Source organism: Callorhinus ursinus, unplaced genomic scaffold (genome assembly GCF_003265705.2).
Source record: "Callorhinus ursinus isolate GAN/ISIS: 27379988/994484 unplaced genomic scaffold, GSC_fseal_2.0 scaffold13, whole genome shotgun sequence".
In the NCBI taxonomy this organism is placed as follows: Eukaryota; Metazoa; Chordata; class Mammalia; order Carnivora; family Otariidae; genus Callorhinus; species Callorhinus ursinus.
In genome coordinates, this window is record NW_027397075.1 from 25,291,540 (window position 1) to 25,318,139 (window position 26,600).

Genomic DNA, 26,600 nt, shown 5'->3' on the forward strand with positions numbered 1-26,600 from the left:
ACCAGGGGCTCTTGAGGCAATAATCTCCAAAATTACATCAACATGAAGGAAACAAACATGCTCAGTTTGCCCTACAACAGAATGTTCCTATTTTAATTCAAACTATTATTTGAAAAATCACACATAATTAATGAAATATTTCTGGAATAGTAATGGTTAAATATTTACATAGTAATTCTGAATCTTTGAAGAAATATTTCTGAAATCATCACATTTACACTGATCTTTGAAAAAAGTACAACATTTGAAATACGGTGATATAAAAATTTTCACCTCCCTCAATTATAAAACCATACCAAGAACAAAAACAGGTCACTCTTTAATTAGTAATTATTATGATTGTTATATACAAACCATTATGCTAAACATGGAATATAAAAATCCTACTAATAAGGAATTTATAGTTCAGTTGAACGATAAGACATATGCCCACATAATGGTAATATAAAACACAAAAGGGGCATGTGCCCAAGGAAAGGATGACAGAAAGCATGACAAGATTTCAAAGATGTCTTAAATATAAAGGACATTATTGGAACAACTGGCAAAACTTGACTGGGATCTGAGGATTAGATGATAGTAATATATCAATGCCAATTTCCTAATGTTGATGGTTGCATTATGGTTAAAAGTATGCTTATTTGTAGGTAATATGCACCAAAGTATTCAGGGATAATAGGGCCTAAGGTTGGCAATTTATTTGCAAATGACAAAAAAAAAAAAACCAGTTCTTTTTTCCACACCTGCAACTTTATCGTATCTTTGAGATTGTTTCAAAAGCTAAAACAAATTTTAAAATGATGATTGTGAGTAAAGTAGTATCATTCTGAGTTTTACAACTTTTAAAAAGTATTCTCTATTAATTCATGTTGCTTGTAAACATAGAGGTATTTATTCTGCTTCACTTGGCAAAACCTTGAGATCCTTGAGGAAAAGGTCCAGTTTTACTTTAATTTACATGGCACACAACCTTCGTTACCCTTAATCTTAAACCAATCTTAGATGTAATCATCTGTAATTTGAAATCATAGTTCTATGCCCACACTTATTTTTCTTTACAAAAAAAATAAAGCATAATAGTATTGAGTAGTCTAGAAAACTCTTTCTACATCCATTTAATGGTGACAAAAAGTTGATGTTACTATGAATTATTAGAAACCCCATTTATAAATGAGAATATGGAAACTGAAGAATGAAGACATATATCTGTTTAACTGTGGTGCTGGAACCTGAACAGAGTTCTTATGACTTTTTAATCCCATGTTCTTTTCCACCAAACACTGCTATCTCAGGTCCTTTTGAAGGCTCTGTTCAGTTATCACCATGAGTCAGGAAATTTTTTGCTTAGAGCACAGTCCTGAAGGGAGGTGACCAAGACAACTCTAAGTTGTAAGAACCTCTCTGTCTCATTTTTCTAAAACGGGTTAGATAGCAATAGTATTTCTTCTTCATAAATCATAGGCTAAGGCACTTAGAGGATTAAATCAATCAATACACATAAGGGACTTGGAATAATGCTTGGTGTATAATAGACATTAAACTATTACTATTTCTAAAAATTCAGGAAATTTTAGGACGCATTTGAATAAAAATAAAGAAGGCAGTTGAATAAAAGCATCTTGCATGAATAGGGAATTATTTCAATTGTTTCTTAATTAAGAGGGAGTTCCTTGCTTTGCTATTTGGCATATTCATTCGCTAAATGAGGAAGTCTTTATCTACTGCTGTTGTGTATTACTCAGAAAAAGCACAAATTTTTGCCTCAGCATTTATCCTTAGAAAACTGAAAACCCTTGTATAAAAATAGGTCCGTCTCCAGTATTTTCTACTTCATGACCCAAAAATTCTTGAAATATGAACATTTTAAACCCTCATTTACCCTTTTCAAAGTGTCAACCATACTCTTTACATATAGCAGGTTACAGTAAATTATGACTGGGCTACCAGACCCTGCTGGAAATAATCATTAATTATTATTAGTTATTAATTATTAATTATTATTATATTATATTTATATAAATATAAATTATAATAATATAATTTTATATATTTTAATAATTATATTAATTATTAGTTATTAATTATTATTAATTATTTTGCACAAGAAATCCTCTTGCTACTAAAAAAATTAAAACAGCACAAATAGATATTCAATACAGATCATTATTTCCAGTGGGTATCAATCAGTTTGAACAGGCAAACTGTATCTGAAAACCACATCATGGCCCAAAAGAGGTTTTGGAATAAACCCTGTCTGGAGATTCCATTCATTAATTCATACAGACATTTATTTAACATTTACTAAATACTTCCTATGTGTCCAATAATCCTTAACCTTAGATGCTGGGGATATTGCCACGGATAAAACAAATATTTCTCCCTCTTTCGACTTGTATTTTAATGGAAGTTAACCAGGAATTATCATAAATTCTATTTGTATATGTTATACACGCTTACCTATTATTCATAATGGATTCTTTAAGTTCCTCTACTGTACGTGGCTATTAAAAAATCTAGCCTGTTACTATTTGAACTAATATGACTGTGAACTGTGATTTCTGAACAAGTCATCTGACCTTGCTATGCCTAAACTTCCTCAAATGTAAAATGGGGATAATAATTGAACCTATCTAGAGTTTTCACGTGGAAATTAACTGAGTTAGTACACAGAACAATGCTCAGCTCAAATTAACCTCTACATAAGTATTGACTATTATATTTCAAAAGAGGGATTGTGAATGACCTCACATAGAGCAAGCTTTGAACCACATCCTTTGAAATTATGAGACCACACACTTGTCCAGCAGGTTTCCTAGAGAGTATTTTAACAAACTTATTCTTAAGTAACTTCAGTGCACCCAGATCAATTTTTCTTAAAGGACATTAAGACAATGAGTCTAGATGTACATATTGGCAAGTATTGTGTATTATATACTCACACATAAAATTCCTTCTATTACTCACATTCTCATAGAGAGCTTGAAGGGTCTCCAGATCAACCACAGAATTGTCCAAGTTCACAACAGCTGTGGAAAAAAAAAAAAACATATGAAAGAAAGAATATAAATTCCCATTTAAGCCAGTTGTGAAAAGATGTCTGACCATCTTGAACAACAGTGACCTTCTCCAGAACAGTGTTCTAACTTCATCGCACCCACTTACTCCACTACCAAGACTGTGTCCAAGGAATTTCGACAGGGGTAAAGTGTAAAGCTTTCACTTGTCCCTCAAACACAAAATCCCATGAATATGACCCAGTCAAAGGTCAAAGAGAAACTGTGAGTCTTTCAAGGTCCAACTGCATGAATTTGAAAAATTTGCTCAAACGGGCAAATCACTCCTGTTACTGTCACATCCCATTTTGTGAGGGACTGAAGGACTTAATATAAAAATAAAAGATGAATTTTCTGTTATAATTTTTTACATTGTTATAATCAAAGGACAATTCATTGACTATGGTATTGAGATTAACACAGATGCACCCTAAAAATCCATTCTTTTTTTAAGTAGGTTTCATGCTCAGCGCAGAACTCAACATGGGGCTCAAACTCACAATGGTGAGATTAAGACCTGAGCCAAGATCATGAGTCAGATGCTCAACTGACTGAGCCACCCAGGAGCCCCCAAAATCCATTCTCAATGTACAAACTACCCATGCTTATATAAGGAAGAAGTGGAATGGATAATCAAAAACTGGGAATATGTTCTCAAACGCATTTCTTTTGGCCTGAGAAGCATGTTGGATTTTGGAGTCAGTATGTTTCATAACTCAGTTTGGGCACAGATTAATCAAAAACATTCTGCATTACCTACATATATATTAGCTGGAAATGAAGTGAATTTGCCCTGATCAGATTTGTGCCAAGTAGCCAATGAAGCTGCTATGTATGGGATTAAAGATTTCTGGGAGAAAAATCACAAAGTAGATAATCACAAATTGATTAGATTTATTTTGAATAATTGAGGCATTTCACACTGTCTTTTCTCTCAAAGCTTAAAGTACATGAGACATTTTCTAGTTGACTCTGGCAAAATACCAAGAATGAATTAAAAAAGACAAGTGGGAAATTGAAGCATATGATGGATGAGAAATCTAACCAAGATAATTTAGCATTTCTATCTGGAGCTGGGAACAGAGCCCAGATTCACCAAGATCATAGTAAGTAGAATATGATACTTCCACCCTAATAATATTCTATTATCTCCATTTCCAACAAATTATGTCTCAAATATCAATCTAAGAATTTGATTAAGATTTTCAGACAAATCTTTTCACTCCTTAGACCACATAAGGCAAACATATCACAATCTGTTTAGCAACTCAAAGTGGTAAAACTAGCCCAACTAACTTTGACTATATTTCAAAAATTAATTAAAAGGGATTAATAAATGATTTTTACTAGCGGTAATATGCCTATAATGTAACAAAATGCATAAAACCCAAATAAGGATAGCAAAATCATGTGTGAAATTATCCCCTTGGATTTGTACATTGTCTAGCCCTTAAATAAAATTTACACTGAACCCAAAGATCTCTGACTTTGAAATTCATTAGATAATAATCCAGTATTTCTACATTCCTCTGGTGACACAGCAAAAGATTGATGGGAAAACAATGAAAGAAATGCCAATAGTCAACTTAGTATAAGATTTCATTCTTCGTAAAGAACAAAGTAAAGACACAATAAAATCATTCGTACTTAAGTCAAAACTCTTTATAAAAGATACAGTTGTCCTCTGACGTTATCCGTAGTTTTAAAACATGTTATTCCTACAAGTGTTCCCCACATGAAACTTTGTGTGTATAAGTGTGGTTTCTCATCGGTTTATCTCACACAATGTCAGGTACTCAAGAATTATCTTAATAAATGCCATGTGGTCCTAATCATTGGTATATGGTCCTAAGCAAGTCCTCAAAAGTTCCTAAGCCATGAAACCTCACTATTTAGTCATCCACAAGGAAATCTCCATGGAAAGAAATACTGTTACTATTTTTCCACACAATTTTCTCTTAGTTGGCTTTACACTTGAGAGATGCTAACACAATTTGATGGGAATCACAGTTTTGAGAGAACAATAAAGTCATGCTTGAGTAGCTGAAAATTAGAGAAAATTAGATACTGGCAGATGAATGGATGGAATGAGAGGAGTTCTAGATGGGAAATAAAGGCAAAAGAATTAATTTGGGAAAAATTAAGGTTACTGAGGTGCTATATTTACTCAATTTAAAAAGCACATTTTAACATTTCAGAAATCAAGACTCAGACTAAAATTCCTATCTTTCTAAATATTTAGTGGTGTCTTCTAGTGCTCCCTCCCTTAAAATCTGTATATTTTCAACTGATAAATTCTAAAATCAAGGAAATAAAACAATGCATTCACTCATGAACTCAATAATATGTAAAGTGTTCTTAGCATCCAGGGACTATACTAGCTTGGTACACTGGTTAACTGTTATTTGAGAAACAATGACTTGAGGGGCGCCTGGGTGGCTCAGTTTGTTAAGCGACTGCCTTCGGCTCAGGCCATGATCCTGGAGTCCCGGGATCGAGTCCCACATCGGGCTCCCTGCTCAGCGGGGAGTCTGCTTCTCCCTCTGACCCTCTTCCCTCTCGTGCTCTCTGTCTCTCATTCTCAAATAAATAAATAAAATCTTTTAAATAAAAAGAAACAATGACTTGAAATTGGAGCTATTTGATGTGGATGTTCTCAATTACTCAGCCTCGAAAGGCTGCAAACAATTGGATGTGCAGAGACCACTCCAATCAGATTTCTAGCTATGGCCATGCTAAGGACTTTAGAAATAGAAATAGAAATACACATACTGTGTTTTTTTAAGGTGGCAAAAGTTTCAAGGAAAAAGCACCTCACAAATTCCCTGATTCCATGTGCAAAATTTCAGCCTTCTTTGAGAGGAAAAGATCTTTTTTTTTGAGATTATTTCAAGGTGATAGCTTCTATTTTCCCCCAAAAGGGAATACTGTTTTTATGGGATGCTTTATTGATGTAGAAGGAACAAGAACATGGAATCAAACTTAACTGGGTTTAAATTTTTCTTTGCTGCTGCATTACTTCAAGTAAGTTACTTAACTTGACAAGTTCCAGTTTCTTTATAGGGGGCTGGGGTGAGGGGAAAAGGAAATCAAAGAAAATATTAGCAAGATTTTGGGTTTCGTGGGGACCAAAGGCAGGAACAAGTAAAAGGATCTAGCATGAGGCTGGTTAATGATAGTTCCCACTTTTCATAAAAGTTCAACACTTCTGGCTCTAATATACTTTATTATCTAACTCAAAGTTGAATGAGTTTCTTTTTTTTTTCCTACTTGTGTTTTGTGCCCTCATAAACCAAAAAGAAAAATTCCACCTGCATCTATTAAGGGGTGTGTTCTCACCGGAACAATGAACTATCACAACTAAATGACAGCCTGGCTTACAGTTACCACTGTAACTTTTTTTTCAGAACACCTAGAATTTTAATGGATACTTAGCAACCACTTCTTAGCCGAAGACCATTTTCCGAGAGGGTTCAAGCTGGCAGCGATGGCCACCCCCTCCAGATACTGAGGGACGAGGGTGGCCGGGGGTAGGAGGAGTGTATTGGTCTCTGGACAGGCAGGGCATCGGGATGCTGTGGAATGGTGATGAAGGGGCCATTCACGCTGGGGCGGGGCTAGGCCTGGGGCTCAGGCACCATCCTCCACCATTTGAAGGCAAAGGGTACCCTGCAGATGTTGGCACAGGCACAGAAGTCCCCGGTTTCAGTCAGGTAGTAGTCAAAGTCATCGATGAAGGTGCACTTGAAGCCCAGGGGCTCTAGCAACTGGCAGATCTTTTCTTCCAGGCAGGAGATGCCCTTGATCTGGGGCCCAAAAGGCTTGGGGATGCCCAAATTCTTGTCCATCACGATCATCTGCAGCAGGTTAGGGAAGTAGGGCCTCGCGAACAATTTTGCCATCTGCTTGGAGGGGACGTTAATCAGCTGCTCCAAGCAGAAGAGCTGTGGGATGTCAATGATGTCCCTTTCCACCAGACCCAGCTCCTTCTTCAGGATGTCACGGTTCAGGTTAATGCACTTCTCTCCGTAGTTGTTCTGCTTCCTCATGTTTTCATCAGCCAGAAGTTGATTGATGGTGTTGGCCTCCCTCCCGTTGGAAAGGAGCTGGTCCTCCCGGACCTCTGCAAACAGGGCTACAGGACCTCAGGTCTCTGTAGCCCTCCTTCTGTTTCTCCTCGAACAGTCTGTAGCAGGAGCTGGGGCTGGCCAGGAACAGCTGGAAGCCCTTGTCACCCTCACTCTTATCCTGCGTGGGGATGAAGCACATGAACTCATCCATGTGGCTGACCATCAGCCAGTCCAAGAACAGCTCCACCGGGGCCTGGACTCGCTGGGCATAGAGGAAGTCCCAGAGGGCCTTACCCATGTCTCGGCCCTCCTTGCTGGGGTAAAAGCAGCTGCCAATGAGGATCCTGCCTAGGGGGTACTCTTTCCCTTCCACTTTGACTGGTGGGGACACCATCAGGTTCCCAATAGAGTCCATGCTGGCCACCCTGTGGTCCTTGGTGCCTTGGATCATGTAGCCAACCCCTGGGCTCAGGGAGTATTTCATGGGGAAGTCGTCCAGCGTGAGAACCCGAGGGGTGTCGAGGACCAAGGAAAGAGTCTTGTGGGGAGCCTGGGTGTAACAGAAGGCCATCTCATCCTGGAGCCACCTGCCCAGGCGGTTGGGGTCCTCGTAGACAGATACCACCTGGCTGTTACTCTTCTCGCTCAGTTCCATCACTGTGTTCACAAAACCCTGGACCTGCATCACTCTGCACAGGTGACCTCTAGAGGCATCTGGGTGCTGGGAGTAAAGATGCAAGGGGCCACCAGAACACTACCGTGTCTTAGTACACCAGGGTCTCTGGAATTGACAGGTCTTGCGATTCTTCCACCAGGGAGACAGAGTAGGAGATGAGGCCCAAGAAGTCGGCAGTCGGGAACTCCATGGCTTCACCGTAGAAGGTTTCCTTCCGGTGGTTCTGTATCTATATCTGGGTATCGTCCATCATCCTCTGTCTGTTTTACTTGGCATTTAAAGTGTTAGGCATAAGACTTGGATTTCAGAACACAAATAAACCCCAAATTTGGAAGGATATTCAGTGATAAATCTTTCAGATTACTTTATTCTCTAACATTCAACTAGGTGTTAATGTGATTATACTTCAGATTAGAAGAGGCCAAATATTTCATACTCATTTCCTTCTCTTTGCTCTAAGACTTTTGGGAGCAGCCATCATTGTCTGGGACCCACACACTGCCTACCCAGAAATACCCCTGCAGGTCTACCAAGCAGCTTTAATTGCTTTCCCATAAAATATATATAAATTCATTACTTTGAATTTAGCCAAGAAGCACCTGTTCTGCTTTTATGTAGAAGAGTTCAAGGACTAAGAAGGTGTTGAGAGGAAATTCTAGCCTTTTTTGCATATTAAAAGATTATTAATTTATTTGTAAAGTACACAGACTTTCCAGGATTAGAACATATGGAGGCTTTCACCACTCTCTTTAAACAACCTATAAATGACCATGTGTTAATAATCACTCCAGACCAAAAGGGATAGCATTTTTATTTTTAAGCTAAAACTTTTATAAAATGCCAAGGATGTGATAATTAAGTAGAACAACAATGGTACTCTTTCAGGCTTTCCTACCAACAGGCTGTTTGTTGTTGATCAAGACACTAAGCTTCTCTGAGACTTTATCGAGTGGGATAATAACTTTTGTCTGCAGCATATGTTTATCATGTGGAGAAAATAAGGAATTTTATAGTAAGAACGATAATTCAAGAAGCCTTAGAATCATTTATGTAATTAATTTGAAAATGTGTATTATCTGTGAACACATTGGTTAGAAACTAGAGACAGGGCTGGGAATGTGTTAGATTAAAATTAGGTTCAGGATTAAACATTTGCTTACAATAATCAGAAGTTAAGACCACAAATAGTTCTTGAATTCATGAACTCCACTGGTACACACTTGCTGATATCCAACGCATTTCTCGTTAAACCATGATGTTACAAAATGAAGAGCAAAATAGGCAAAATTATTTTAGAACTCAAATAGTCAATTTAACCTAAGATATTAAAAATGCATCAAAGTGAACTATGCTAACAGAAAAAAAATCTATTTCCTTTTGATTTTAAGATACTGCATGACATAAAAAGAATTCTAGATCCAACATGGGACATGGTTGTATGCTGGACACATGACATTGTGCACACAAGTACACAAACAGGTGATCATCATGGGCCTGTATCACATTCCCTGGACACTTGGTCTTTGCTATTAACACTGCCTTCTTTGACACCAGAAATGTGGGACAGGTTGCTTATTCTAACTCACTACGATGCTAAGTCACTCAGAGACTAGAGTGTAACACATCTGTCTGAATTTCTGCATAACAAGAATCCAGTCTCTGTGCTTCTGGTCAAAAAAGTGCATAAAAGGGAAAGGACCATATTTTAAGAGGTCGTGTTAAAGGAAACTCAGCAAAACAAAAGTTCACAAAACATTAGCCAAATTCATAAGTGTTCCATATATTTTGAGTAGCCAGATGAAGCAGTTCCTTTTATTGGTATAATTCAATATGAAATAATTACCCTTACTGAATGTGATACTTTAAGTCATGGAACACCGTTAGTGCTTGACTTACTCCACTCTTGTTTTGTTTTGGGTCGTTTTTTTTTTTGTTTTTTTTTTTTTTAAGCTCGGGTCTCCCCAGGAGGATAGGACAGCCCTGAGGCTGCTTTTGATGGCCCCTTCCCTCCATCAGCCCTGACACTCCAGTCCCAGTGGTTTCTTGCCTTAATCCCTCCCACCCACATGACCTGCTAAACTGGCGGTAGAGACCTCCAAAAGTAGAAAACCTTATGGCGTTTATTACCAAGAATATTAGTTATCCATTTCTGCACAGCAAATTACACTAAAGCTTAGGGCTTAAAATATATCATCATATCATCAGCAAACATATTATCCATGGGTCAGCAATCCAGGTGCAGCTTAGCTGGGTGCCTTTGCCTCAAGGTTTCTCATAAGACTTTAATCATGGAGTTGGCTGAGGCTAAGATCATTTATGAAGGCTCTGCAGGGGGATCCATTCCCAACCTCACATGGTTGTTGGCAAGATTCAGTCGCTCAGACTGAAGGCTTCAGCTCCTCACTGGCTATTGGCTGAAACTGAGCCTCAGTTTCTTGCCAGATATGTCTCTCCACAGGGAAGCTCACAATAAGACAGTAGGCTTCCTTTAGAGGAGCGAGAGGGGTTATGCAAGATAAGGCCACCTTCTCTTTGTAACCTAGTCTTAGAAGTGGCACCCCATCATCTCCATTATATTTTATTCATTATGAGTCTCTAGGTCCAGCCCATGCACAAGAGCATTAATACCAGGTCTTTGGAGGCCATCTGAGAGGCTGCCCACCATACCAGGTTGCTAACTCTGGCTCTTTGTTGCTTGGATTTCAAATCTCAACTTGTGGTTCTCTATTATTCTCTACCATGTATTAATTTTATCAAAGTTTTTGTTTTTCTATCAGGCTCTAAGGGCACAGAAAAAATGGGGAGGCATCATGATTTACCAGAAAGAAGAAATGCACTAGTCAGGGAAGCTGACTTCAGACATAGCCTATCAAATCAGCTAAGGCTCCGAGTCTAAGTGAGACTGAGTTCATCTGAGGCATGACAGACAGACATATGGAGACATGAGATACTACTGACAGACGCTTCCCTATACAACTACATGACCATGCCTAATCTATTGTTGTGTCCTTCACCATACATAGAAGAACCTAGTACACAGAGGCTTGGAAAAAAAATCTTTGTTGAACGTCAGACAGGTTGAAATAGGCTGAGTTAGTAATTCCTGAAAATTAACTGTTCCTTTAACTTGACGGAACAGGCTGAATATTCCTTGAGCTGAGCCTGATTGCCCTTTCACAAACAAATAACTCTGTTCTAGATGACTTTAAGTGCAAAAACATAAAACACAAAGATAATAATATGTCCTGTGCTATCATCATCTGACAAAGAGCACTGGGAAACAGTGGAACACAGTGGGCTCTGGGTCAAACTGGCTCCAGCATTTATTATTATCTGTGTAACACACGGTGTCTCAATTTGCTTGGAATCTGCAAAATGGACCTAATAAAAACATCCACCCTCTAGGATGCTTGCAGAAGATTATTCAAGGAAAACACCTAGAAGCTGCACCATTTCTATGGGTAAACACTCAGAAAATGTTGGTTGTGTTTCTTGTTATTATAGCCCCTTTAACATTATTCCTATATGAAAAATATTTCACCAATGGCTCTCCAAATCAGTATTTTGAGAGATTTTAGACCAACTAGGTTGAAAACATTCTCAGCAAAAAGGAGAAAATGACAGTTTCACTTGTGCCTATACTAACATGGGAGACTAAACACGTCTCACCCACAGGGAAACCATCAACACTGATTTTGAATAAGGTATATGGGAAGGAAGCAGAGTCAGCAAAAGCTTAAACACAAAAGAAGTGCAAATCAGTCTGTATTTACAGTTCATGCCCTCTTCTCAGTAACACAGTAAGAAAGAGTGTGAGGGCTTAGAGAAACCGTCTTTACCCCCTTTGGAATTCAGAAGCCACAGGAAAAGCTAAGATGAAGTTAGCTTGGCAAACTGCTGAGAAGCAAAGACCCTTGTTCACGTAGAAACTCATCTTAAGTAGCAGAGATCAGAAGCATCTCTCATTTAAAATGGTTCCCAGCTTGTCATCATCTCCTAGCCACTGGGGACCAAACTTTTCTAAGAGATCTCTTTAAGGAATCGCAAGTGACTTGCCATTACACTTTAAAATGAGGAAAAAAGGATGTGTGTGAAGATAATTTCTATCTCACTATACATTTCAATGAAATTAAAGATTTCACCTTTTGTGGGGGGAGGTAGTTGCTATTCACTTTATCTGACAATATTTATTATCTCTTTTGTAAATGCACTGTAAACCATTTGGGGGATCTGGAGATATGAGCTCCTCTATCACAGGTTGGTGAAGCAGAAAGATACGAACATATAATTATACGTCAATGTAAGCACACGGCAGAACTGGTACAAAGGGGAAACAAATAATGCAATTGTCACACGGAAAAGATCCTCAAAGTAACAGTTTGAAAGCAAATGAATAATAGTATAAATCCTAATAGCACTCAAATTCATTTTATTTGAACTGTGATGTGATGTAGATGTATCAATGGAAGCATCTTTGCCTCGGATGGCAGAGGAAATAATGTGCATCCAGTTCTACTCTCACCTAAAGTTCCACTGCAACCATTGTAAAGAGGTTTTCTAAAACACAAATTCATCAGGACTGAAAGGAGAGGCAGTGACAGCAACAAAACATGGAAACTAGTTGTAGAGTTTAGCAGACCTGTAAATGAAGAATCCACAGCTGTCCACGGGAACACTGAACACCAACTCCGAAGGGGGAGTCCCAGAAACAAGAAGGGTGAATGGTATCTGTCCATCAGTTATATCTCCATTCCGAAAATGCTCTCCCCAAGTGTGTCAGGTTTATTTTCTTGAGAAATTAAAACAAAGTCTCTGGGCAGAGGGACAACAAGCACAGTTGCAGGCCAGAGCACCACACGGAAAACACAGGGACCACGTGCAGTACTGCAATGTTGAAGACAAAACTTCCCTCCCCCGCCCCCCATCTGCACCTCCAGCCAGCTCTCATCCTCAATGTGGGGCCCAGAAAACTGCCAGACAGACCTTTACTCTCCCAGGCCAGAAACTAAAAGTCTCTGGGGAATCTCACCACCCCAAGAGGAAAGAACAAAAAGACGCTGGTGGTTCCCCCAACAAATAATGTACCCAGATAATAACACACTGAACTCAAAATCAAAAGACTGCCCAAGAGGGCTCACAGCTTCTCACCAGCTTTTACCTCCCCCACTTTTAAGCCAGGACAGCCAAAGACCAAATCCTCTACAGGACGCCTCTAACACAGATACTAGAGACCAGAAAACAGGGGAGAAACACACACACACACACAAACACACAAACACACACGAGAAACTCCTCCGTATCTTCCTAAGGTACGCCAATACCCATCGTCCCCACATTCTTCTCTGCCCTTATCTTTTTAATCCCACCCCGTTAAGCTTTTGCTCTGATTACTGAGTCACCAGTAATTTCAATTCTGTGAAATCCAAATGCACATTTCTCCATCCTCAGCAGCATTTGATACAGTGAATAATTCCTTTCTCCAGATACACATGCTTAATTTGGCTTCTGGGATGCCACTCTCTTCCTGCTGCTCGTAATGCTCCCCACTCTTCATTCACCTTATCTGGCTCCTTCTCTCCCCAACCTCTTATTGTTGAAGGATCCTAGGGCTTGATCCTTTTACCTCTTCTCACCCGCATCTCCTCTCCAACCTTGGTGATCTCCTCCAGTCTTATGGTGGATTTGGAACATTTTTCTCTCTAGCCCCCAACCTCCTTCCTGAACCCCCGGCTTATCGAACCAACAGTCTTCTCAGCTAGCCCACCTGGAACTCTAGCGGTAGACCCACTCTGCCCACACTCTCCACTGTCTCACATGATGGAGACTCCATCTGCCAGATGGACTATCCTTAACTCCTTTCTTTTGCTCACATTCCACATCCAACACATCGTGAATCCTCCTGGTTCTACATTTCAAATACATGCAGAATATGACTTCCTCTCATCGCTGTCATTGCTACCACCCTGTTCCCACACATTCCCAGCTATTGCCTGGATTACTACAACACCCTCCAAATTGGAAAAAGAAAATGATTCTTCTCACATAAAAACATGGTATCATAAATAGAAAAATTCAATAGAAGGTATGGCAAATAAATGTGAGAATATTGCCCAAAAGTACGTCAAAAAGAAGAGGAAACATTGGGAACAATAAACCAATTCAAGAAGGCCAATATCCCAATAATAGAGGAGTTTTAAGGGGAAAATATTAATTTTGACCAGTTCCTGAGAAGAGATGTCACACACTCCCTTCTGACCATATTCTGCCAGATATACAGCACCTGGCTCATACTCTAGCACAGCCAGAAGCCCCACCACCGGTGATCTCTGTATTCACAAAATTCATTCATGTTTTTGCCTAGTCCCCCCAAAGTGCCCTTAAAACTTTAGGGACTCGGAAGCTAGAAGAGAAACCATAGGTTAGAAACTTTTTTCAGCTTATTTTCTCTTATAAACCGGTGCCTAATAATATAAATATTTCCCTCTTCTTACGCAATTAAATTTGTGGTTGTCTCTAGGTTTTGCAAAGGTAACAATATGTTGAGGAATACATATATAGGTGAATGAAAAAAGTGCAAGAGTGATTAACACAAACTGAGGACAGTTGAGGAAGGGAAGGAGGTCCCGCATCGGGCTCCCTGCTCCTTGGGAGCCTGCTTCTCCCTCTGCCTCTCTCTCTTTCTCTCTCTCTCTGTCTCTCATGAATAAATAAATAAAATCTTTAAAAAAAAAAAAGAGTATCTAGATCCTGGTGGAATTAAAGAGAAATAAGAGCTGAATTCCAAAACCTCTGATGTATTAAGAAGTAAAATGAAGGACACAGGGACTAGGTGAGAGAAAAAAATGTCATTCATCATGTTTGTTTATAACTTGGTCCCCTGACCCCAAGCTTAAACGTCTGGCTCATTTTAGACTATTGTAGGGAGTGATGGCAGCCATTTAGTTACAGTGTAGTAACAAAGACATCTGAAATATGAATAAATTCTTGACAATTAGCCACTTGATAAAATGGCAAAAGTGCAAATATATTTGCACTGTTTAAAAATTGTCTTCAGCTGTAAAAAGAACATCTGAGTAAATAATGACTTAAATAAAATTGAGATAGGTTGACATTGATTCAGAAAATTAAAAAAAAAGGTTAGGGACAAAAAAGTTTTTATGGTCTTTAAATTCCTATTCCTCATGTGGAAAAATAGTTGCCATAGCTCCATCCCTCACTTTCACATTCCAGGGAAAACGAAAGCAACAAGAAAGTATATGCAATGCCTATGAAATATGAATTCTTAGCAAATTTCTACTTATGTCTCACTGGCCAGAATAGTTTCCAATGTTTACCTAAAATGGAGGGGAAGCTGATAAGTGTGAACAATGTGGACAAACCATTATCTCTAACAAAATAGCAATTTCAAACTCCAACTTAAGTTATCTCTGAAATATTCCCTAAGTACCATGGCTCATAATGATATCCCTGACCTCTTGTTTGAACCCTTTAACATAAATACAAATCACCTGATACGTTTCAGGTATTCCTTCTTTTGTATAGAATTATGTGCTCTCTGCCTCCAAGGAGATTTTAAATAGCCTGATAGCAGGGATATTGCCTTAGATATCATCAGCGCACACAGGAGTGTTCTACATATAGTAGAAAACTCAAAAAGCTTATAGTGTGAAAAACAAAGTCATTACTGAACCTTCAGAGAAAAGCCATAATAGCTGACCTTAAGAAAGAGACACTACCAACCACATATTTGTGTTATTGGTCCCATCAATCCACGAAGGCAACAACACCTGAGAAAGCAAAAGTCAAATATTGGCATGCGCAGTGATATCTGCTGCCAACAGTACTATAAGCATAACGATCCACATGATAATGAGGGAAGAAAATGAGACATAAAGAATGAAAGATATTTCCAAAGGAAGAAGCCTCCTCTTCCTCCTTCACATCTACAGTCTGTGGTGGATGCAAATGGTCAGTTTTTATGCATTCAGGAATTCCTAGTACTGCTTTATTTGTCCTGCCAGGAAGATATAAAAAGGAAAACAAGGGGGGGGGGAATACGGTTTAGGTAGAAATGCCTAGGACCATTATCCTTAAATTTTTACTTGAAATTCAATAAAGCATAGAAACCTTTGGTAAGTGCTTGTCACTGTGCAATCTGACGACAATGGAATCAAGAATCCTTTATAAGGAAATAGTGATGTGTTAATCCCCAACTGAAAATCCGCACACCTGGAGAATTCCTTAAAAAAAAAAAACTGTCAAAATGTATTATTTAACAAAAATTTCCTAATGATGCAGTCAAGCAATTCTAAAGATTTTGTTTGGTTTTGCTTGGCTTAGTGAACCAAACATATCTAACAAGCTAAAGAAAAGAACATTTCTCAGAGAGGAAAATACTTGGTGCCATATTCACCTGAATTTCACACTTGATAATAAGATAAAAGGAAACACTACATTTGCAGTGTTTACACATCCTACCACCAAACTTGGTTGAGCTCATGGGCTTGTCAAACATGTACACCCAGGCATGTCCATACTGTGGGAAACTTGCCAAAAGACATGTGGCTACACATTTTTAACATACATGGGAAACACACAAGTTCTTGAATCACATTTCAAGTAATTCTGGATTATCTAAAGACCATAATAAATTTAATGGCAAATACAGCAATAGCATTCTTTTTTAAAGAGTCCAAATTAAAATAGTGGCACTCCATTCCTTTTATTTATAAGACTTCTAAATATTCTTATTGCTCCTTCCATTCAAGTCCCTGGTTTATACATTAATGTATTTATTGAGCGGCTTTAATTTACTCAAATAATAACTCAAAAGTCTTGATTTTTTTTTTCCCAAATGACTTGAAACCTTAAACCTTGGTGCTTTGGATTCACACAGACTGGAATTAAAAACATGAATCTGTGACTAGCTAGTGTGTGTCCCTTGGGAGAGACTTGGTAAGCAATCTGGGTCTCAGTTTATTCACATGTGAAATAGGTATATAATGGTGTTAATACCTCCCTCAAATGGCTATTGTCAGGATTAGAGGTAATTCCTCTACCATGTGACATACAGTCCTTGCTGTAGCAGGCACTCAAAAAGAGAAGGTTCTTCATTCGTTCTCTCTAAATGTCTCAATATCACATATACATTCGTAGAAATAATTGCTCTTACAAAACAACATAAATTAGAAATGAAAATATATTTTATACTGTTTGGGCCTTAAAAATAAACGAAAAGCAGCACATCAGCATCCCAATTCTATATCCAGTTGGGCCAATTCTCAGATGTGCTAGAGGCTGAATTCAAGTATGCAGAGATGTGCTTAAAGACCAGTGGGGAAATGGGTTCTCTTCAAATCAGCAAGCAGTGTATAAATTCCCCTATGGAATGAAGGTGGGGAGATTGGAGGAGGAGACGAACCATGAGAGACTGTGGACTCTGAGAAACAAACTGAGGATTCTGGAGGGGAGGGGGGGTGGGGGGATGGATTAGCCTGGCAATGGGTATTAAGGAGGGCACGTATTGAATGGAGCACTGGGTGTTATACTCAAACAATGAATCATGGAACACTACATCAAAAACTATTGATGTGGGGCGCCTGGGTGGCTCAGTTGGTTAAGCGACTGCCTTCGGCTCAGGTCATGATCCCGGGGTCCCGGGATCGAGCCCCGCATCGGGCTCCCTGTTAGGCAGGAAGCCTGCTTCTCCCTCTCCCACTCCCCCTGCTTGTGTTCCCTCTCTCTCTGTCTCTCTCTCTGTCAATTAAATAAATAAAATCTTTTTTAAAAAACTATTGATGTACGGTAATTAACATAATAAAATTTTTAAAAATGCAAAAAATAAAAAATAAAAAAATAAATTCCCCTATGGTCAGGAAATACACAGAAGTCAATACTACCTGACACTGAGTGACACAGTAACAACTGTTTACTACTTGTTACACGTAAATAAACTGCCAATTAAACAGTATAACATTAAAAGGCAACCATTTAACTTTAAGTCAAAATGTATTCACTTCAGAAACATGCTTTTAGGGGCACCTGGGTGGCTCAGTCGCTTGCCTTCGGCTCAGGTCATGATCCTGGAGTCCCGGGATCGAGTCCTGCATCGGGCTCCCTGCTCAGCAAGGAGCCTGCTTCTCCCTCTGGCCCTCCCCCCTCTCATGTGCTCTCTCTCACTCTCTCAAAATAAATAAATAAATCTTTAAAAAAAAAAAGAAACATGCTTTTAAATATCAACAACTGATTAAATTATTACAAAATGTTTGTATTTGTCTGCAAAGTAAACAGTATCTTCTTGAAAACAGCATTTATTTCTTCACTGAATAAATATTCATAGAGTTCTAACCCCAAACCAGGTAGTCTTCTCTGCCCTGGGGATATGGTGGTAAACCTGACAGACACACTTCCTGCCCTTGTAGAGTGTACATTTTATTAGCAACTAAAATGATGTATGCCCTAGAAGGGAAGAACCTTGCATTTTTATAATAGCCTACTTATTTAGAAATCATATCCATTTATACTATCTTCTCTTTTCAGGCAGTTTAACCTGGCGGGGATTTGCTGTAAGGTACAGACAATAAAATGCCAGAATTCTATAGATTTTATACTTAGGCTACATAAAGAAAGGCTTTCCTGCTGGAAAAAAAAAACAACTCTGATACTCAATCCACCACTGGTACCTCTCAAGCATACTTGCTTATACAAGGATAATGACATAGCTAGTGATTAAGTCAGTAGGCTTCATACACCTATAGGCCTTGTTTATAAGACCTGTACAAGTTAAATTGTTAGAGAACAAATGCATTTTGTTTGACTCAGTATGTCGCCTTCTTGTCTAGGCAGGGGAAAAAAAAATGGATACCAAGACCGTAATCCTTTTGGAATAAAATCTTTAAATGCAAACATGATTGCCATTGTAGACTGTTTAATCTGGCGATATTGTATTTCATTTCTGTTTTTGAAGAGGTTTGTTGATTTGACCATACTGGGTACAACTCAAGGCTTATCTCAACTGTTCAGATAAGATTTATTTGACTTTGGCAGGTGACAAAATCTAGGGTGTGGAATAAAAAAGGTAGGGAAAAAAAAAAAAGGCTGGCATATTCCCAGATAGCGTTTATTTTAAGCATAGTGTATAGATGAGCAAATAGTTTCAAACAACGCACTGTACTTTGTGTAAAAGATCCACTGTCTGTTGAATGTTTTCTATAAACCAGCACTGCAAAATGTCCTTTATTGGGCATAACATACTTCACCTTCTTGCTGAGGTAAACATTTATGCTCTTGTAAAATAGAGCTTAGTGAGTCTCCCTGGAAATAGGACCCTAACTCTGATCACATTTTGCCACTGTTTTCTAACGCATGTTGTAAAAGGGGGACACTGTTAAATTTTATTTGGAGTGCATGCATATACATTGCTCTAAAAGTACACAATCTATCAGGAATTTAAAATGCCTTATGCTAAAATAACTTCTACACAGATAATACTCATACTTTTTTCAGTGTAATTCCTCACAAACATGTCTGACTTCAAAAGAAACCCTGAAGAGAAAGCTTGAATTTGCAAACACAAAGATTATAATTGTGGTTTAAAAAAATCATTTTGAAGATATTTTACTTAAATGTGCACTTACATAGCTTCCTCAGTATATGATATATTACCATTTGTATACTGGCAGACATGTTGAGGTAGGGAAAGGAACCAAGAAGTTTAGTCACTGAAAATTAAAAATTTATCAAAAACTAAAGAAAATTTAGTTGTGAACTTACAATATATGACTGAGAACATGAGCGCTTCATACCAAGACGTGACATGTTATAGTAATTCCTTTCATTGTACCATAGACATGACTTTGACTAACAACTTCTGTCTCATGACTATTTTGCCAAAAACTTAAAAGTATGGAAAATCTAAAGAATACACACAATACTTATGTTCCCCTGAGAATAATTTTGTGGTTTACTTAGCTCAACATGCAGTTAACATGTACAAAAATGTGATGCACTAGTTTATGTGTGTGTTAAGTCATAATTTGTCATTTGTTCAGTTAATGAAGGTTTTTCTTTCTTTTCTTTTGATGTATATATTTGTGTGAGAGGATTAGTGTAATGTTTCATTGCCAGGAATAAGAGAGATCAGTTAAATATGGGGAGGAGTTCCAAATGCTCCAATTTCTCTGATGGGCTTTTAATGAACAAAAGTTGCTTCTAAGTAAAATAGAGATTTTTCAAATATAAGATGGAACTGCCTCTGTTCTTTTTTTTTATTTTTTTATTGTTATGTTAATCACCACACATTACATCATTAGTTTGTGATGTAGTGTTCCATGATTCATTGTTTGTGCATAACACCCAGTGCTCCACGCAGAATGTGCCCTCTTTAATACCCATCACCAGGCTAACCCATCCCCCTACCCCCCCTCCCCTCTAGAACCCTCAGTTTGTTTTTCAGAGTCCATCGTCTCTCATGGTTCGTCTCCCCCTCCGATTTCCCCCCCTTCATTCTTCCCCTCCTGCTATCTTCTTCTTCTTTTTTTTTTCTTAACATATATTGCATTATTTGTTTCAGAGGTACAGATGTGTGATTCAACAGTCTTGCACAATTCACAGCGCTTCCCATAGCACATACCCTCCCCAATGTCTGTCACCCAGCCACCCCCTCCCTCCCACCCCATCCCCAGGCCAGCAACCCCCGGTTTGTTTCCTGAGGTTAAGAACTCCTCATATCAGTGAGGTCATATGATACATGTCTTTCCCTGATCGACTTATTTCACTCAGCATAACACCCTCCAGTTCCATCCATGGCGTTGCAAATGAAGATGGAACTGCCTCTGTTCTAATTCACCACTCTGACTTCTGAGCCTTAATTAAATGTCGGTAGCTGTCTGGTGAATGGTGAGGCCACTGCTGGAGGAATTTTCCTCCTTCTATCTGCTTTTCTGTCACCACGCTGCCCATTCTCTAGAGTTCAGCAATGACCACCCACTGCTCAGGGTCATGCCTGGACAAAGGAAACTTTTAGTTTTGCTTCTACGAGTCCCACCTTCCCCCCTCATTACTTTAAATATCCAGTGACTTCAGCATTTCTGCAACTATACTGCCTCACAAATTTTGATTTAATTGAGCAAAATGTATCTACTCTTCTCGTGGCTTATAAAATATTTTTTAATTAAAGAAAGCTATTTTCATATTTTCAGACCTTCCTGACATCCTTTGACGACTGGGATGGAAAGCTTTGGGGGCAAAGAGTAAAACAAAGGGTGGGCATCGCCATTTAGCAAAGATTTAGATGGAAGCCATTGGTGGGAGAAGAGGTTTAATGTACCCTGGGCACCATGAATTTTCACTACAGTTCTCCTCCATCATATAATACAAGTTGCAAGTCTCTTTCCCACAAATGAATAAAAATTACAGTTCAAACTGAGAGTGCTCTATGAATAATAGATGTTTCTTCAAGATTCCACCCAAAGAACTGAACTAATATTTGGGAACTCTCTCCACACTCCCATACCTATTGGTTCGAACTGACCAGGAGAACCTTTTTCCACCATCACAATAATTCACTAATGTCTTTTCCTTAGCTGTTCCTGTACATAAATAATCCCATGAAAAATGCAACCATTAAAACAAACAAACAACAACAACAACAAAAAATGCAGACTTCAAATTTCACAATTTCCCTACATAAGGATTCTTTTGTATTTTTGTTTGTTCCCTACTTTCAAAGTGTACAGAGTCCATCTGATTCTATCTGTGTAGGGGAACTGGTTGCCGGTGGCCAAAATACTTTTCCAAAGCACTTAAAAATACTCTCAGCTGAAATCATGAACTTCATTGTTCAAGAAGAAGCAATTTCCTATTCCTAGATTTCCCAGAGAATATCACATCTCCTCCACATTCTCCTCTCTTCTGGGGAAAGAGGAGAGTAGGTGTATTCATCCTCACTAGCCAGGCTACAACAAAGGAAAACGCATCCTGTCCTGCAAAATTCCTTTCTGGCACAGAATAAAAGAGTTAGAGATTGAGACTAAAAGTCAACTCCCCAGACTACATCATATTTCAACAATGTAAGCCTTTTGCTAAGTATCCTGAAATTACTACTTGAGGGTATCACAGATGCTAGAAAACTGATGTCATTTCCTTGTGACACCCAGACCTTTCGCTACGTGCAGCAGATGATGGGAATCTTTCATTCCAGAGATTAGGGCTGAGATAAGGACAGGTGAGGCTCTGCTGGCCAGTTTGCACGGTTCTGTGGCAGTGACCAGGACGCCCAAATGTCTGTTTGCATAATTCCAAGTTAAACTTCACACAGGGCACTGAGCAACCAACACTGTAACATCCACATGTTGTCATTGGAATTAGGGTTCAGAAAACTGCCAGAGTGAATTTGAGTTAGAAATAAAAACACAATTTATCTCAAAAAGGCAAAGTGTGCCGTTTGAGAACTATTCTAAACATCTCCAACACTTCAAAACATAGCAGAGCCTGTTCAGATTTAAATGAATATTTGGGTTTCATTTAAATGAATTCAATATTCTTAAAGTTATGTTTTTTTGCCAAACATCTATGTAATTCAGATGATTTAACTCAGTTAAATAATGCTAGCAGATCCAGGTATTTAATATTGAGTGAGATGTAATCTTTTTTTTTTTTTTTAATGTATGAAAAGCTTACTGATGTGGCTTTCAAATTCAACATTGCAACTAACCATTAGGAAACTATTGTTGAGTTTTGGTGCAGTATTAACAATAATATCTGCCATTATCTGAAAGACTAATAAATACTTCTCTCTTTTCAGCTACATATATCCGTGTGAAGACAGATTTTCCTCAAACATTTCAACCAAAACAACACATAACAACAGAATAAGTGATATGAGACTCAGGCTGTCTGTTAAACTGGACCGTAAGGAGATTTTCAAAATGGAAAACAATTTTGGTTGAGGCATACATAATCTTTATGAAACACATTTCCGTTCTCCATTAATTAAAACTTTTTAAAGGATGAAAGACACAACAGAACTGCCTTGAAATACAGCAGTCCAAGAGCATGGGAGCTATCAGGTCTAAAACAGATTGATAATAAAATTTTGAGTTTTAAAATAAAAAATGCTAAGAATTAAAAGAAATTTATTTCCAAAGGAAATATCAACATGGATACCATAAATTTCTCAATTTGTATTCTCTTCCAAATCGCTCTTATGGCAAATTCTCAATGTTACCCAACAGTCCACTAAATAGTAATCAAATTTTCTGTTTGTATTTAGTTACTGATATTTTGTCTAGAGACATAAATATTTCAAATTTATCTTCACATGAGCGTTAGCAAGTCCAGAAAGCTGCTCCTGTTAATGTTCCTCTTCACGGAAGAAATAATTAATAGAGCCAACTGCTTAGTGGAAATAATGTAAAAACACAATCTGATTTTAAACAACTTCCAATTATCCATTTTCTTAGTGAACAAAGTTTGTTGCACAAATGAGGAAAAAGAAAGAAAGCTTGCATTCTGCCCTCTTTCTAGACAGGACCACTAAAAATATATAATATGTTCAATATAAATATATTTCTCTTTGCTCTTCATTTGCCACTTGATCTAATTCCTAACACATCTAGAGTACTCTAAGCAACATCATAGTAGATTCAAGTAGGATATAATCCTGAAGGTACTGTGAAAACTCCCGTGATTTCGGAAATGTGAGGACCATAACAGGCTCGATACTTGATTTCTGTTCTCCTCCATCTACCCTTACTCCCATCATCAAGATGCTGATGAATCCTATGCTTATCACCAGTCTGTACTTCTCTAACTCCGAACTTATGATTCTTAATGCCCAACCCCTCTACTCACATGTCTAACATAACACGTCCCAAGTGGAACTCCTGATCTTCCCTTCTCAAACTGCCCTTTCTGCAATTTTCCTCTTCTCAGAAAAGAGCAAATACATCTGTATATTAACTAAGGCCCAAAATCCTGAGTCCTCGCTCTTTCCCAGAGTCTTCTTCTAATCCATAAGCAAATCCTGTTGCCTCTACCTTCAGAAAATATTCCGAATCTGACTACATCTCACCATACCTACTGCTCTCACTTTGGTGCAAGCCACCATCATCTTGCATCTGAATTAACTGTGCAAGTTTTCTTCTGGTCCTCCTGCCCATCCCCCTTGACTCCTTCCTCCCCTCCACTCCTTATTATTTATCCAAACACATCCCAAACTTCTCTTCCCCTTGATCACTCTCTCCGGAAATACTCAGCAACTTGCTGGCCCTTTAGTGTGCCAGGACACTAGCACCACAGGATCTTTGCACTTGACTGCTTCTTCTCCCAACCATGCTCTTCCCTCTCATAGTATGGGGTTCCTTTTCTTGTACCCTTCAGATTTTACTTTCTCATTGAGGCTGTTCCTGACTGCTCCCTCACCTCTCACTCTGCTGTTTCCATTTCCTGCTTTTGTGTATTTCGTCCATGGCACTAATGGACATTTGACATACCATACATTTTGCCTTTTTTTTTTTAATTGTTTTCTTCCCTACTGGAATGTAAATTCCACATAGCCACGTGTTGTTGTTGTTGTTGTTGTTGTTGTTGTCCTGTCTTTTTTGTTCTCATTTTTATACCCCAGTACCAGGAATGGAGCTGGGCACAAAGAAAGTACTCAGTAAATACCCGAATAAGTGAGTAATTAAATATGAGAAGAAATAAAGAAAGGAAGGAAATAAGACAGTAGGAATAAATGAATCAAGAGCCCCCTGATATAAATTAAATGTCAATCCTGACATCTTTATGGTAAGAACAGGGGCTAATGGTTGTAACAGTATAATGAATCACTCTAATACACTCTGACACTTATATGAAAATATGTTGCTAAAGTGATCATAGTCTTTGAATGCATTCTCCTTCTTATCCCTTTAATTGGTACAGAAGTTGGGCATAGAGAGATATCCTCCACTCTGTAGCTTTCTCTAGCAAAGCATATGTGAGCGCCACCTAAATCATAGAACTGACAGAAGACAGGACAGGAAGTGATAATAGAAGGAATTTTAAAGCCAATCCTCCAGTATCCATCAAGTAACCCCTTTGCAGCTTTCGTGACAGTCTTTTTCTCTCTCTGTTCCTTGATTCGACCCCCACCCCCACACACAAACCCACACAGTACGGCTGTGTGCTCTAGCTGAACAGCACTAGTAGAAGAGAGGACGGTGCTGTGAATAGCAATGATCGTCGCTAGCCAGTAGACTGGTGGTGTAGTTATGAACCATGGAGGACAAAAATCATGCACCATTTTCTCCAGCTTAAGTCACTGACACAATGACTACCATTTGAGAGTTCTTAGGAAGTATAGCACAGCGCTGCAGAGCACAGACTCTGCAACACCAGTGACTAAATCTGTGACTAAACCACAGCCCCACCACCTGCTGCTTAACTTTCTTTTGCCTCCTTATCCCTAAGTTGGGGATAATAACATTACCTACCTCAAAGAGTTATTGCAAACAAACCCTACAGCAAGGACTTTATGCGCTGGCTATTATTATTATTATCAGCAATTGTACAACCTTAAACTTGGAATCATAAATCTTAGAATCAAAAGAAAAAACTTGCAGATAATACATTTGAACATCGTGTTCAACTTAGAACCCTCTTCACAACAATATAATTCATAAGGGCTTCATACTGTCAGTGCCGATAAAGACTCCTGCTCCTAAATTCCACCATTTCCTTGAAGGAGGCTGCGAATATTCCACAGTGGCTCAAACAAGGGGAAAACCGTGCCTTTACAATCCATCGTGGAAGTGACGAAGCCCATATGGGGGACTGGGAACTGCGGGTTTTCATTGCAAGGCCTCGTGTACTATTTGATTTCTTAATCACATGTGAATAAAAATTGATTGAAACTGTTTAATAAATTTCACAACAAATTCAGAGGTATTTGGCTGAAAACTGCTACTGGGGAAGTAGAGATCTTATTGTACTCATGTTTGACCGTGAGGAAAGAGGCAAGACAGTCATCAGCATGAAAGATCCTTACTGCAGTCATGCTCCAAGATAACATGCCATTACGTAACTTTTTAAGCCATTTTATCTGATCTCTCAGCACACAGGGCTGATTATATTTCTGATCCTATTTCTAGAATGTGCCCTCGTAGGAATAGGACACATGTGGCTCCTAAGGGAAATGTGGAAAGTGCCATTCTCTCCTTCCTCTCCTCAGCTCTAGTACTCTCAGGTCCTCACTTCATCTGAAAGGATAAAGGAGACCGGAAAGCATCTTGAGGGTGGCCCCTTTGGGGTGCTGAAAATGCACCTGTCAAAACACACAGAATTTTAAAGATGTCAATTTTAAAATACACACGGGATTCTAGTTATCAAAAGGGCTTCACCCTCCCCGCTCCCCCCACCCAAATAATAGTCCAAATCCCCACCCCTCTCAAGGATTATGCAAAAGGAATGTTGCTGCAAAAAACGGCACCTTTAACACACAGTGGACAAAGGGGCAAAGTTGGTGTGATAAATTATGCGCTCACACTAAGTCTCTGTGCTCAAATTTGGGCTCCCCCTTCACTCATGCCCCATTTGGTCCTGGGCAATTCCTTTAACAATCACCAGATAACAGCATTATTAAGGGCAAATATCCTGAGCTGAGTTGCAGTGGGCCTCACAGAGCTTACAGGGGAGAGAGGGTAGGGGTGGGGATGGGGTAGGGGGACAATAAAAATACACAGCAAACACTTGATACATAATCAGATCCTAAGTGCAAGGAAGGAAGGAATATCCACATCCAAAACTCACAGTTTCAGAACA

General features: G+C 38.7%; 1 protein-coding gene and 1 pseudogene across 2 annotated transcripts in view; both read right to left on the reverse strand.

The window, feature by feature from the left end:
* Positions 1–26,600, reverse strand: part of FMN2 (formin 2) — a 375,250-nt gene that overhangs the window by 184,247 nt on the left and 164,403 nt on the right. For both annotated transcript variants that reach the window (XM_073899944.1, XM_073899942.1), the window contains exon 8: positions 2,965–3,026. In XM_073899944.1, coding sequence (XP_073756045.1) covers positions 2,965–3,026 — 62 coding nt within the window. The remainder of the gene's footprint in view (positions 1–2,964; positions 3,027–26,600) is intronic.
* LOC112828777 (inactive protein-arginine deiminase type-6 pseudogene) lies at positions 6,671–25,083 on the reverse strand (annotated as a pseudogene).